Genomic DNA, 13,429 nt, shown 5'->3' with positions numbered 1-13,429 from the left:
GAGAGGGGTGAAGCAAGAAGCTGGGAGGGGATAAGTGGAAGAGATAAAGGTCTGAAGAAGAAGGGATCTGATAGGAGAAGTCAGAGGACCATGGAAGAAAGGGAAGGAGGAGGAGAACCAGTAGGCAGGTGAGGAGAAGGGAAGGGGTGAAAAGGTAATCATAATGGGGAATGTGAGGAGAGGGGAGGAGGGCATATTTATTGCAAGTTAGAGGAATCAAGGCTACCCATGGAATATGAGTTGTTTGACAAAGGTGTTGTTGGCTAGACATGACAACACTTTGCACGAAGCGAACAAAGCTATTAAAATCTACTAAGGATACTTTCTCAGTGATCAGTGCAATCTGTAGGCTGTAATTTCCTGCCAGAAAGTGTGCTTTTGAACTATTTTGACCTGTCACTTTTATGGTATCCTGAAATGCTTGACAAACTGGACTCTTGAGAATGCAGCCATTGGTGGAGTGGATTTGGGGTGGACTGAATCTTCGGGTCGGTCTTTCTTTGTGGTGTGGGGTTTTTCGTGAATTCTGTTGTGTTTCTTTGTTTTGTGGCTGCCTGCAAGAAGGTGAATCTCAAGTTTATATATGGCATACATATATAGGAAGCCTCATTCTGCACTGGCCAGTGGTGTAGTGGCATCAGCACTGGGCTTCAAGGCAGATGGTTTTGAGTTCGAATCCAGCAAGAGTGGGAAGAGGTTTAGTCAAAATAACTGAGAATTAGTGGATTCAAACATTGATAGTCTGTGATAGTCCAGAGATGGAGACAAAGAGAGTGAGAAAGGGGGAAGAGTGGCGTCAGAGAGGCAGAGTTGATGAAATTGACAAGCTCAGCAGGGGCGCAGGAAACCGCACCTGTACGGTAGTAGATGGAGTAGAGAAATGGTAAGTTCACTGTCAAGTTGCAACCTGAGAATGATGGGGAAATTCTGGCACAAACATAGAGAGATTTTAATACATAAGGAGCATTTGATATGGTCTGTAAACGCTGGAGTTTAGAAGAATAAGGAGGGATATCATTGAAACCTATTGAATATCAAAAAGCCTAAATAGAGTGGACATAGAGGTGGTTTCTATTGTGGAGGAATCTAGAACAAGAGAGCACAGCTTTAAAAGCATGCTCCTTTAGAACAGAGATAAGGAGGAATTTCTTTAACGAGAGGATTGTGAATCTGTGGAAGTCAATGCCACAGACTGCTGCAGAGGCCAGTCATTGGCTATATTTAAAGCAGTTTGATAGGTTCAAAGGAGGAGAATGGGTTGAGAGAGATAATAAATCAGCCATGATGGAATAGTGGAGAAGGTTCGATGGACCAAATCATCTAATGCTTTCCCTATGGTTTATGGAATCTGCTCCCTAACGGCCATTTGGTTTGTTTAGTCAGCTGTCTTCCTCCACCTAATGTCTTAGAAGGTGTGAAAGTTTCCTCTTGCTGGCTGAATGAAAGGCCGGTTGAAAATGAAGTAGCTCTGGTGAGATGGACAAGTGCAGCATGAACTCTGTACTCTGCGTTACCTTGGCCACAAGTGGAAAATCGTGCAAACAAGCAGATGGAGTACAAAGCTGTGACCGGTATTATGATCTTGCAGTGACTACAAACTATTCCGTACCATGGTACCAGAGGAGGTGGGGGAATCGACTACAACTACTACTTTGAGCTATTCAGATGAACTCTCCAATAGCAAGACGTGGCAGGATACAGCCATAATGCAGCAGATGGGATTAGTGCAGATTGGCGTAAAAGGTCGAAATGGTGGACCAGATTCTGTGCTGTACAGAAGAGCAGTCAGGTAACATTGGATTTCCTGCAGACAACATACCTTCAACCTGTGGATAAACTCTCCAGTTAACTATGCCTAGAGGTGATGCTTTCTGCAAAGTTATCCTCTTTAGTTGGCAACTCTCCAGAGTCCAGTCAGTATTTATCAATCTTTCAGTCACTGCTGTGAGCAGCCCAGGAGAAAAGTTGTAGCAAGATTCATTGTTTCGCCTCTTACTTTTGGCCAGAATTTGTATTTTGTTTTTAAGTGGCTGCATCAATGATATATTCACTATTTTAAATGCTCCTTGGCATAGATAATGGAAGGTGGATACATGGGAAGGAAGGAAATGAGAAAGTTCAGATTTGAAAAAAAACACAGCAGTTCACCAAAGAGTTCAAAGGAAAATAGTTTATTGTATAATGATTGAAAGGGTTGCTATCAAATTAAACTCGTTCAAGGGTTACACTATGAAATGGAAACCATGCCGTTGAAAGAAAAATATGCAGGTTAAGAGAAAGATCACTGATGCTGTAAGTGTTTTTTTTAAAGAGGGAAATGTTCGAAATACTTGGCAGGTCAGGCAGCTCTTCGAGAGAAAATAGTTTACAGTTTGGAAGGCACACAAACAAGCAGAGATACAGCCTATCTCCCATCTGAAAGGTGGTTATTAATAGCACACGAATGGTACTTTCAGTACATTCTTACAAGTTATTACAGCAAGGAAAGTGGCTATTTGATCCATCAGATCCATGTCAGCTTTTAACAGACAATGCCATTGAATTCGACACCTTATTGTGGCCTGGCAAATTATTTTATCCCACATGCCCATCAACATCTAGAACCTAAAACAGTACAGCACAGTATGGGCCCTTCGGCTCATGATGTAGGGCAGAAAATCTAATCCTTCCCTCCCATACTGTCCATAACACTCCAATTTTCTTTCATCATTGTGCCTTTCAAGCTGTCATATGTCCCTAACATACCAGCTTCTAACACCGCCCTGGCAATACGTTCCATGCGCACACTGCTCTTTGTGTAAAAAAAAACTACTGCTGACGTCTACTCTAAACTTTCCTGCAATCACCATAAAAGTCTTTTGATTTTAGTCATTTCCACCCTGGGAAAAAGGTGCTGGCTCTTCACTCTATCTATGCCGTTATCATCTTATACACCTCGATCAAGTTGTCTGTCATCCTCCCTCCCTCCAAAGGGAAAAGCCCTGGCCCATGTAACCTTTCCTCATAAGGCTTGTGCTTGTTTTGTGTCTTACCTGTGCAAGTTTACGGGGTAATCCTACCAGTACGCATTTGGATCCAGGAGGAAAGCAGAGCTGCTGGAGGAAATGCATGCAATCGTGGGGAGAATGTGCAAACACTGTGTAAGCAGCGGCTGGGCTCAGGAGCAAAGCTGGGTCCCAGGAGCGGTGAGGCAGCAGCACTAACTGCTGCACTACTGGGCAGTTGAACACACAGATTCAGACAGGAAAAATATCTTTACATTCTAAGTGGCACCATCCTTTTAGGTCCCCTCAGTTCTGGGATGGGAGGACTGTGTGTGTTTGTGTGTGTGTGTGTGTGTGTTTGTGGGAGGGAGTAACGGGGCTTGTGTAGCTGTTGTTGCTTGTTCTGTTTTGTTGTGTTCCATGTTGTTGTGCAGAGCATTGTGGGCATGCTAGGTTGGTGCCGGAATGTGTGTCGACGCTGGGTCTGCCCCCAGAACACCCCTGTGTGTGTTCGTTGTTAACGGCAATGATATCTTTCACAGTTTATTTCGATGTAAATGTTGATAACTGAATCTGAGTCCGGTTGTCCACTCTGCTTATCTGGTCAATGCCTTTGACTTGTGTTTTTGTTCCTGTGTATGTGATGTGCAAAGCACTGTAGGTTGATCAGTTAGTTGGCTGCTATCAATTGGCCATTGAAGAAACTTGGTTGATGGGACTAATGGAGAGATAAGGATTGAATGCATGATGATTGTTTAGTCAGCTGTCTTCCTCCACCTAATGTCTTAGAAGGTGTGAAAGTTTCCTCTTGCTGGCTGAATGAAAGGCCAGTTGAAAATGAAGTAGACTCAGCAGCTTGAAGGGCTTATTTCTGTTCTGTCAAAGTCCATATTGAAGAGATACTGTTGTTGTTTACAGAGCACTTGACGTTACCAGGACTGTGGATGCTCTCTCTCCTCTGGGGGCTCTGTACTACAACACAGGGAGGTATGAAGAGGCTTTGCAGATCTACAAAGAGGCTATCATAATGCAGCCCCAAAACAGCGAGCTACAACTGGCAGTGGTATGTATAATGCTCAAGGAAGCATAAATGTGCAACATCCTTTAATTTATCTGTAATGTACAAACGTTTGTAATATCCAGCAGTAATATACATTAACCTTATTAACTTAAGCCATGAACTCTGCTTAAGACCGGGTATGAAGCAGTATTTTCTGCAGAGTTATCTTCATTTGTAGGCAATTTTACAGAGTTCTAGTAATTAAAAATTAATCCCCAAGACACTCTACAAGCAGAAAAGCTGTAGAGGGCACTTAAAAAAGTTTTTAAAAATCTGTGAAATTGAATTATCAATGATGAAAGTTGATGATTTAAAAAAATTACTCGTGTTCACGGTGACTGGGCACGTAAAGCATTCAGTCAGTTACCCGCTGTGAACTGAAGTGAATTGAATTGACTTTATTACTTACATCCTTCATTTCCATGAGGAGTAAAAAATTATGTCTCCATCTAAATGTGCAATTTATAGTAATTTATAATATGTACAACAGGATAGTCAATATAACATAGAAATACAGTTACGTCAACATGAATTAATCAGTCTGATGACCTGGTGGAAGAAGCTGTCCTGGAGCCTGTTGGTCCTCGCTTTTATGCTGTAGTACTGTTTCCTGGATGGTAGCAGCTGGAACAGTTTGTGGTTGGGGTGACTCGGGTCCCCAATGAAACTTCGAGCCCTTTTTACACACCTGTCTTTGTAAATGTCCTGAATAGTGGGAAGTTCACATCTACAGATGCGCTGGGCTGTCCGCACCGCTCTCTGCAGAGTCCTGCGATTAAGAGAAGTACAGATCCCATACCTCACAGTAATTCAGCCAGTCAGGGTACCCTCAGTTGCACCCCTGTAGAAAGTTCTTAGGATTTGGTACATACCAAACTTCTTCAACCGTCTGAGGTGAAAGAGGCGCTGTTGTGCCTTTTTCACCACACAGCCGGTATGTACAGACCACGTGAGATCCTCAGTGATGTTTGTGCCGAGGGACTTAAAACTGTTCACCTTCTCAACCCCAGATCCATTGATGTCAATAGGCCTGTCTTCATTCCTGCTGTAGTCCACAACCAGCTCCTTTGTTCTTGCGACATTGAAGGAGAGGTTGTTTTCTTGACACCACTGTGTCAGGGTGATGACTTCTTCCCTGTAGGCTACCTCATTATTATTTAAGATTAGGTCAATCAATGTAGTGTTGTCAGCAAATTTAATTAGCAGTTTGGAGCTGTGAGTGGTGACACAGTCATGGGTGTACAGAGAGTAAAGGAAGGGGCTTAGGACACAGCCCTGAGGGGCCCCTGTGTTGAGGTAGCCTATTCTTACCACCTGCCAGCAATCAGACAGGAAGTCCAGGATCCGGCTACACAAGGCAGGGTGAAGGCCGAGGTCTCTGAGCTTCTTGTCGAGCCTGGAGGGAATTATGTTGTTGAATGCTGAACTGTAGTCCAAGAACAGCAATCTCACATAAGCATCCTTCTTCTCCAGGTGTGTAAGGACAGTGTGTAGAGCTGTGGTTATTGTGTCATCTGTCGATCGTTTGTGTCGGTAGGCCATTTTCCAGATATTTCGTACCAAGTACGTGACAGTGGTGCATCAAGGCTGGCCCTTCAATAGATTGAGGAGAATTGCGGCTGGAATTAGTCTCAGGAAAGCTCAGCAAATCTACAATATCCCCTTCTGTGGACTTGATTGAGACCTTTCATTTTTTTTAAATCAATGATTTCAAAAGGAGGTATTGAATGATTTCCCTTCAGGTTAACCTTCCATATCTTTTTGTTAATTTGGAAAGATCACTGGCTAGACAGAGAGCTGCTTTTATCCCTCATACCTGCTCAGCCTTTCAACAAGAACAAGGCTGTTCTGTTAGCTCAGTGCTGCTGTCCAGGACTGACTCCATGCCCCCTGGTTCCATCATAAATCTATCAATCACTGAATCACAGCTGAATTTTAGAAAGTTCCTGGGTAAAGACCAAGGGTTTGATGAATGTGATCTGTGCTTGTTATTGACTGTCAAACCTGTAAATTATAATTGTCACTGCTTATAAGGAACAAACCTGTTACATTTCTCTTAGCTTAGTGCACGTACGAATTCTCACTGCCAGAACTCCTCTCAAGTACACTGGCCATTCACACGGCTGCCTATTTTCTGTTACTCAATTTTTTTTTCCACTGCTCCTTACTCCAAACTAAACACTCTCCCCAGACTACAAAGTTATCCAGTTGCACTCAGCTCCCAAATGTTCACCTGCCTTTGATAGCTCACATTTTCCAACCTGCCACCAATATCCATGATCATCTTAACTGTATCCTCTTTACCTGCTTTCTATTTCCTCACTCAGTTTCTCCCTGCTGCCCAAGCTATTCCCAGACCCCACACCAGTGCTTTCATACAGCACTCAGAGTTGGCCTTCTTCCAAACGACAATTGTTTTCACAACCAAAATGTGACATGAAACGCTCCATTGCAAAATTGTGGATCTTCTGAGTGCCCATGTGCCAATAGACACAAAGTAAAACAATGCCGTTTTCTGGGTCTCATGTCATTCTTCAGCCAGTTGGTACTGAGTGGCGTAACATTCAACTTGCATGCATTCAAGTGAAATTGAATGCAAGTTCATAACCTGTGGCAAATCAGCACTCAGCAGCTATCGGAATCAGGTTTTTTGCCATTGCCTTATAATGACGTGAAATTTTTTGTGGCAACAGTGCACTGCAATGACATAAAATTACTACAAATTACAAAATAACGAAATTAAATAGTGCAGACAAAGGAATAATGAGTTCATGGCTTGATGGACCATTTAGAGATCTGAAGGGGGAGTGGAAGAAGCTGTTCCTGAATTGTTGGGTGTGTGTGTTCAGGCTCCTGTGCCACCTTCCCAGTAGCAAAGATGAGACATGTACTAGATAGTGAGGGTCCTTAATGCTGGATGCTGCCTCCTTAAGGCACTGCCTCTTAAGGATGCCCTCAGTGTCGGGGAGGGCTGTGCTGTGATGGAGCTGGCTGATTTTACCACCCTCTGCATCCCCTTGTGATCCTGTGCACTGGAAGCTCCGTATCAGATAGTGATATAGCCAGTCAGAATGTTCCCTGTCTGCACACTTACAGAAATTAGCTCGGGTTTTTGATTACATACAAAATATCCTCAAACTCCTGACAAATTAGAGCCGCTGGTGTGCCTCCTTTGCGGTTGCTTCAATGTATTGGGGCCAGGACAGAACATTATCACCATCTCAATCAAGCAGCAAGTTTTAGTCGGTATTGGGCAGATTAAATAATGTGAGAATTTGGGCAGGTCTGAAGGCAGCAGAGTTCCGCGAGATACTTCATATTCAGGGCAAAGTCCCTCAGAACAAGGGCTTTAATTTAATGTTTAAAAAAAAACTCGAATACAAAATGTGACAGATTGACGTGAATAGAACGGATGCTTCACAGATTCTTCAGTCAATGCTGACCTCCAGTGATCTCCCTGTGATTGCATGGGTTCCTTTATGTGCTCTGGGTTCCTCCCACATTCCAAAGGTGTGTGTGTATTGTTAGGTTAATTACCCATTGCAAGTTGCTGCCTGTAGAATATGGGCAGGTTAAAGGGAATGGGGGAGGGGGGTGCGCTGAAGAATAAAATGGTGTAGGATTAGTGTAAATGGGTGCTTGATGGTTGGCGCAGACCTAGTGGGCCGAAGATCCTGCTTCCAGGCTGGATGACCCTGTGTCTCTAGAATCTCATTGGAGACAAATCTAGGATTCTATTTAAAACAAACCAAAGCTCTCACGATGATCCAGCAAATCAAATGTTGGGATTTTACTGAACAGAACGTTGCTTTTGTCAAAAAATCCTGCAGCTCTGTCAGTCCTTGGTGCCAGCGTGCTCATTCTGGTTGGCGCAGCACATGTACCACACCTAATGAAGGGATGTAGAGAAAATAGTTGTAGCAGCTGGAGAGATTAGTCACTGGGAAGCAACTCTCACGGGAAACTATCTTCAGAGGTGACAGACGACACTGTTTAGGTTTGTAGAAGGACGATATAGTTTTGCACCTGACAGGTTGTTTCAATGAAAGCAGCAGACCCCAAGGACATAGTATACGTTCAGAGTGGGTGTGAGGTAAATTCAGAATTCATCGGTAGAAACATTATTTGAGTGAATGAGGCCAATCAATAGAATGTGTTACCGAGTAAAGAGCAAGCATCGATCTATTCAAAACCATGGATACATTACTTTCAGAAAGCAACAGTATCATATGCGAGTAATTTAAGATTTGTTAACATTTTCTTGAAATAACGAAGTGGCTGGTTCCTAAAATTCTTCCCAGTGTGGTATTCTCCCCAATGGATGTTCACTGATAGAGACTGATCAGTGAACTCCATCATCAATATTATTGACGAGGTATCAAGTGACTACCAGCATTGTAGAAAGTGAGCTGGGTGAACTGTCATCTTTTTTTCCTCCACGCACTTCTCATGTTCCAGTTAAACTAGAAATTCAACCTGTCATGTCATGAAAAACAATCCAATGCTTTTTTAAAAATAAAAATGCGGAGTTCTGCTTCTGAAGGCTAACTGAATTTATCAAAGTGCTTGTTTCAAAATTTTTTCTCTAATTCAGAAACATAAGAAAAATTATATGATATTAGGTTACAGAGTTCTTCTTTAAAGTTCTCTGTCACAGTCTCCCAGAAAGTACTGTAAATTTTGAATTAGAAGGGAGGGAATACTTCAGAAAAATTGTATTCACCAGGGAATTGCTATTGAGCAAACTGTTGGAGATGCAGGCTGTTAAATCTCTGTGTCCTGATGGACTTCACCTTGGGGTCTTTCAAGTGGCTCGTGAGGTAGTTAATGGACTGGTTTTAAATTTCCTAAATTCTCTCGATGTGGGGAAGTCTCATTAAATGAAAAAAAACGCCAGTGTAAGTTTTTATTAAAAAAGGGGGAGGCATGGAAAAGTAAACTGTAGTCCAATTAGCTTAACATCTCTCAGAGGAAAAATGTTAAAGAGTCTTTAAGGTGGAGAACTTAGAAAAAAAATCATGTTAATCAGGGGAAGGTACAATGGCTTTGTGAAAGGGAAATCATGTATGTCCAATTTATTGGACTTCTTTGAAGAGATGATGTGCTGTGGATAAATGGGAACCCATGATATGCAGAATACTATATGTAGATTTCCAGAAGGAATTCGATAAGGTGCTGCATCAAAGATTATTGCCAAAAATTAAAGCTCTTATGGTGGAAAGTAATATTTGGTGTGGATAGGGGATTGGCTAGCTGACAGGAAACAGAGGAGGCATGAATGTATGTTTTGCTGATCGATAAGATGTAATGAGTTGTATGCCGCAGGGACTGGTGCTGGGGCCACAACACTTTACAATTTGTAAAAAAAATGATTTGCATGAAGGCACTGAAGGTATGGCAACAAAATTTCTGATGACAGAAAGATAGATGGGAAAGTTCGATTGTGAAAGGGCACAGGGAAGCCACAAAGGTTGCTTAAGTAAGTTTGCAAAGATTTGGCAACCAATGTATAATGTGGGAAAATGTAAAACGATCCACTTCAGTAGGAAAAATAAAATGATGGGAGATTGTTGAACTTTCAGCTGCAGTTGGCTTTGGGTGTTTGAGGGCACAATTTGCAAGAGGTCAGCGTGAAACAAAAAATAATTAGGAAAGCTAACATTATGTTTTTATCATGAGGGAAATGAAATTAAAACAATGGAGGTTATTTTTCAGTGAGGTAGAGTACTGGTAAGACCAGATCTAGAGTATTTGTACTCTCTTGGCCTCCTTGATTAAGGAAAAATATTAATGCATTAGAGACGGTTTCCTCCACTAATACCCAGGAGGAGCAAGTTGACTTATGAAGAAAGGTTGAACAAGCTGGGTGTCTATTTGCTGGAATTTTAATGAGTGGGAAGGGACTTGATAGGAAAATTGGATCCTGAGGAGTATTTTTAAGTGTATGTGGAGAAAATGTTTCTTCTTGCAGGAAAATTTATGATTTAGCATTAAGTTAAATCTAGAATGTAGGTTACAGTTTAAAAATAACATTGAAGACAGAGTGAGATGTCAGATGACTGGAAGATAGCTGTTGTGGTTGTGCTTCATCTGACAATTGGTTAAACATTTTCTGGGTGTAGGAAGGGGGTCACTTATTTGACAATTTATTTATTAACACCACATTTGATGTAGTGTTTGTTAATTTTTTCTGACTGCTTGAGAAAATGGAGGCAGTTCCTTGCACAGATTAAGTGCCAGATTTGAAATATGAGTGGAGTATGTTGGGACTTTCTGTGGAGATTGAAGTCATTTAGGTTAATAGGCTCTTGGCAAGAGCCAATGGAAAAAGAAACTAGGTTTAAGCTGAGTGGACATTGTTGGAGTGGGGCAGGGTTAGAGTAGGGAACAGAGGGTTTTCCTCAAGAGGCTTCAGCGAGGAGAGGCAGAGGGTAGATTGAGGCTTCTGTAAGGTTTCCCTTTGTCTATTAGTGTCTAGCTAGAGTGGAGAGAATGGATTCCAGGTCAGTGGTGTGATCCTCATGCAAGATGTGAGAGATCTGGGAGGACTGGTTTGCTTGATTAGCATCCATTCACCACCTTACGCATTCACTGGCACCCAGCGGCTGCAGTGTGTACCATCAACTGGCACTGCAATTACTTGCCCCGACCACCTTGACAGTATCTCACAACCCATAGACAGCACTGCCTGCAGGTTCACTGGTGGAAGCATTTTGCTGTTCTATTCTTTCATCATCGCTGGGTCTGAATCCCGAAACTCTCCTCAACGGCATTGTGGGAGTAATATAAACATTAAGGTGGAGAAGAGTCATGAATCTTTGGAATTCTCTGCTCAGAGTGGTGGATGTCAAAGCATTGAATCATTTCAAGGCCACGACAGAATGATCTTTGGATTACAGTACAGGGGAATCAGAGCAGAGTGAAGCCAAGATGAGACCAGCTGTGATTTTCTTGATTGGAAGAACAGGCTTGAGGGGTGTAAGACAAACTCTTCCTCCTATTTCTTATGCTTTACCCCATTAAATATTTCACTTGTTTTTTTTTTTTACTAATTATATCTTATTTAACACAAACATAACCCTGGAGGAGCTCAGCAGATCAGGCAGCATCCATAGAGGGAAATGAACAGTCAATAATTTCAACCCAGACCTTTCATCGGGACCTGCCTGACCTGCTGAATTCCTCCAGCATTTTGTATCTTATTTACACAGGAAATTTTGTTTCAGAGTTTCTCTCTGAGCAGAGGTGCCCAGCCACAGTAAAGGACCAGATCTCACAGACTACAACTGCAAAGCCCTCTGTTACTCCTCTGGGCTGGCTGGACACATCACTTACAGACTTTGCATTGCCAGTGCCTGAGTTGGCTAGTTGGTCCGGCCTGTTACCAGCGCTCTGCACAAGTCTGGACTGTTATGGGTTGACTCTTGGCTTGTTTTGTTAGGCTCAGGTCCTGTCGGTGGCTGGCAGAGCCAGAGAGGCTGAAAGGCTCATCAAGCAGGTGACAAGTGAGAGGAGCAACTGCCTGGAGTGCCAGCGACTCCTGTCCGTTATCCACAGTAAGAGCGGGAACTTGAAAGAGGTGAGGATCGTCAGTAAAATGTTAATGCATTCACCTGTCAGCTTTTTAAGTGAGATGAACAACATCTGGGGCTCTACCAGTGGTTTTGTGAGGTTCTATTTAACACTAAATGCAGTTCACAGCATGGAAGGGGAACATTTGCCCAGTAGTTGAGTTGAGATGCTTATCCTTCACATGAACCTCCTTCCACGTCACTGATGCCCATCAGTATTCCCCTTGTGCCCTGTTGCAGTTGCCGATAAGTCCACCTGTGCTGTTCACCTCAGTTGCCTCTCATGGACCCTGGTTCACATTTCTGGCGCTGAGTTTTGTTCCTTCGTGGGGAGAAAGTGCTAATTGCAACACAGGCTCTCCCCAGGTTGCAGGAAGGTTCTTCTCTTTTGAAATGTTCGTGAACCAGACGGTTCACATCGGAAACGTGGCTGTGAACTGAGCAGTAGATGCCGGCAGCAGACGGCAGATCCGCTCTGTTGGTTTGAAAATGCTCGCTCATGTGTACGTTCTGTATGTAAGCCAGAAGTTCACAACCTTGAGAGGGCCTGCATTCTACTATTCCTCCTGTCATGTTGGATGCAAGCTTCAGTGCCACAGTTGGGTTGAGCTTCAGTCACAGGATTGAGGGAAAGGAATTCAGTCAGGATTACTGCTTGCTATCCTGTGGCCCTTATTTGAAAGTATTTACATTTGCAGCTTCAGCCACGTTTGGGTTCCTTATCAAAGAAAGGACAAGCTGGCATTGGACAGAGTCCAGAGGAGGTTTCACGAGAGTGATCCTGGGAAAGAAAGGGTTAATATATGAGGAGTGTTTGATGCTTAGGTTAAGGTATTTTCAGTACTTAGGAGCGCATAGATTAAGGTGTTTTCAGAATTCACAGTCCCACTTGAAATAGGGGGTATGGAAAGATGAGGGGAGAGGAAGATGCAAAAAAGTAGAGTTGTCTTTTGTAATGAGCCAGAGAATACCCAGTGACTGCCCTGCACAGCTGCCTGTGGGAATGAATTCCACAGATTCACCACCCTCTGGTTTAAGAAATTCCTCCTCATCTCTGTTCTAAAGGGACGTCCTTTTATTCTGAGGCTGTGTCCTCTGATCCGAGACTCCCCACTATTGAAAACATCCTCTGAATATCTACCCTACCGTGGTTTATAAAAGAAAAATTAGGCCTTTACAAACCTAAGTACTCAACAGTTTAGATATCCCAGTGCATATGTTTATGCCCTGTGTCTCTGCATACAATATGTCAGTTAAAAAATGTCTCTATTCTAATAGCTTGCTTCTGTGTCGATCACATTAAACGTATTATTTGTTTCATGAACGCATCCATGAAATCATCTATCTTCTATATACGTGTCTGTATGTATTTCCCTGTGTGTGTGTGTGTTTGTGTGCTTATGAAAGTTTTCTGATGTAAGAGTGTTTCATTCATACATATATGCCTGCAACTTCAGATTTGGCTTCTTTGTTGTAGAGTTAATTTTTGTTTTTAGTTAGTAAGAGGCAATCAATCAGAAATGAATGCTCACAATTTCTCCTCCTTCCATATTAGGCACTTGACGCCGTGAAAGAAGCTGTCCAAATGAAGCCCAAAGATCCAAAAGTCCTAGCGGAACTTTATTTTTCTGAAGGAAATCTTCTGAGGGAGCTGAATAGGCTGGACGTGGCTTTTGAGGTGCGCAGTTTACTGAACTCTAGGTGTTGGTCTTGCTAGTGACACCCTTATAAATTAGTAATACGTAGGTTTGAAAGTATAAGGAACCCACGGGTATTACTAAAAGAACTAGAATATTTCTGCAGAGCCTTCCGTG

At 42.7% G+C, this 13,429-nt stretch overlaps 1 protein-coding gene across 2 annotated transcripts in view; it reads left to right on the top strand.

The window, feature by feature from the left end:
- tmtc1 (transmembrane O-mannosyltransferase targeting cadherins 1) overlaps positions 1 to 13,429 on the top strand; it is a 187,719-nt gene that overhangs the window by 169,379 nt on the left and 4,911 nt on the right. The window contains exons 15-18 of one of the 2 annotated variants that reach the window (XM_072267978.1): positions 1,589 to 1,789; positions 3,903 to 4,047; positions 11,486 to 11,623; positions 13,171 to 13,293. In XM_072267978.1, the coding sequence (XP_072124079.1) occupies positions 1,589 to 1,789; positions 3,903 to 4,047; positions 11,486 to 11,623; positions 13,171 to 13,293 (607 nt within the window). The remainder of the gene's footprint in view (positions 1 to 1,588; positions 1,790 to 3,902; positions 4,048 to 11,485; positions 11,624 to 13,170; positions 13,294 to 13,429) is intronic. The other variant, XM_072267979.1, reaches the window with a different exon arrangement.

This window comes from Mobula birostris, chromosome 9 (assembly GCF_030028105.1).
Source record: "Mobula birostris isolate sMobBir1 chromosome 9, sMobBir1.hap1, whole genome shotgun sequence".
NCBI lineage: Eukaryota > Metazoa > Chordata > Chondrichthyes > Myliobatiformes > Myliobatidae > Mobula > Mobula birostris.
This window is presented reverse-complemented; position numbering and strand designations above follow the sequence as displayed.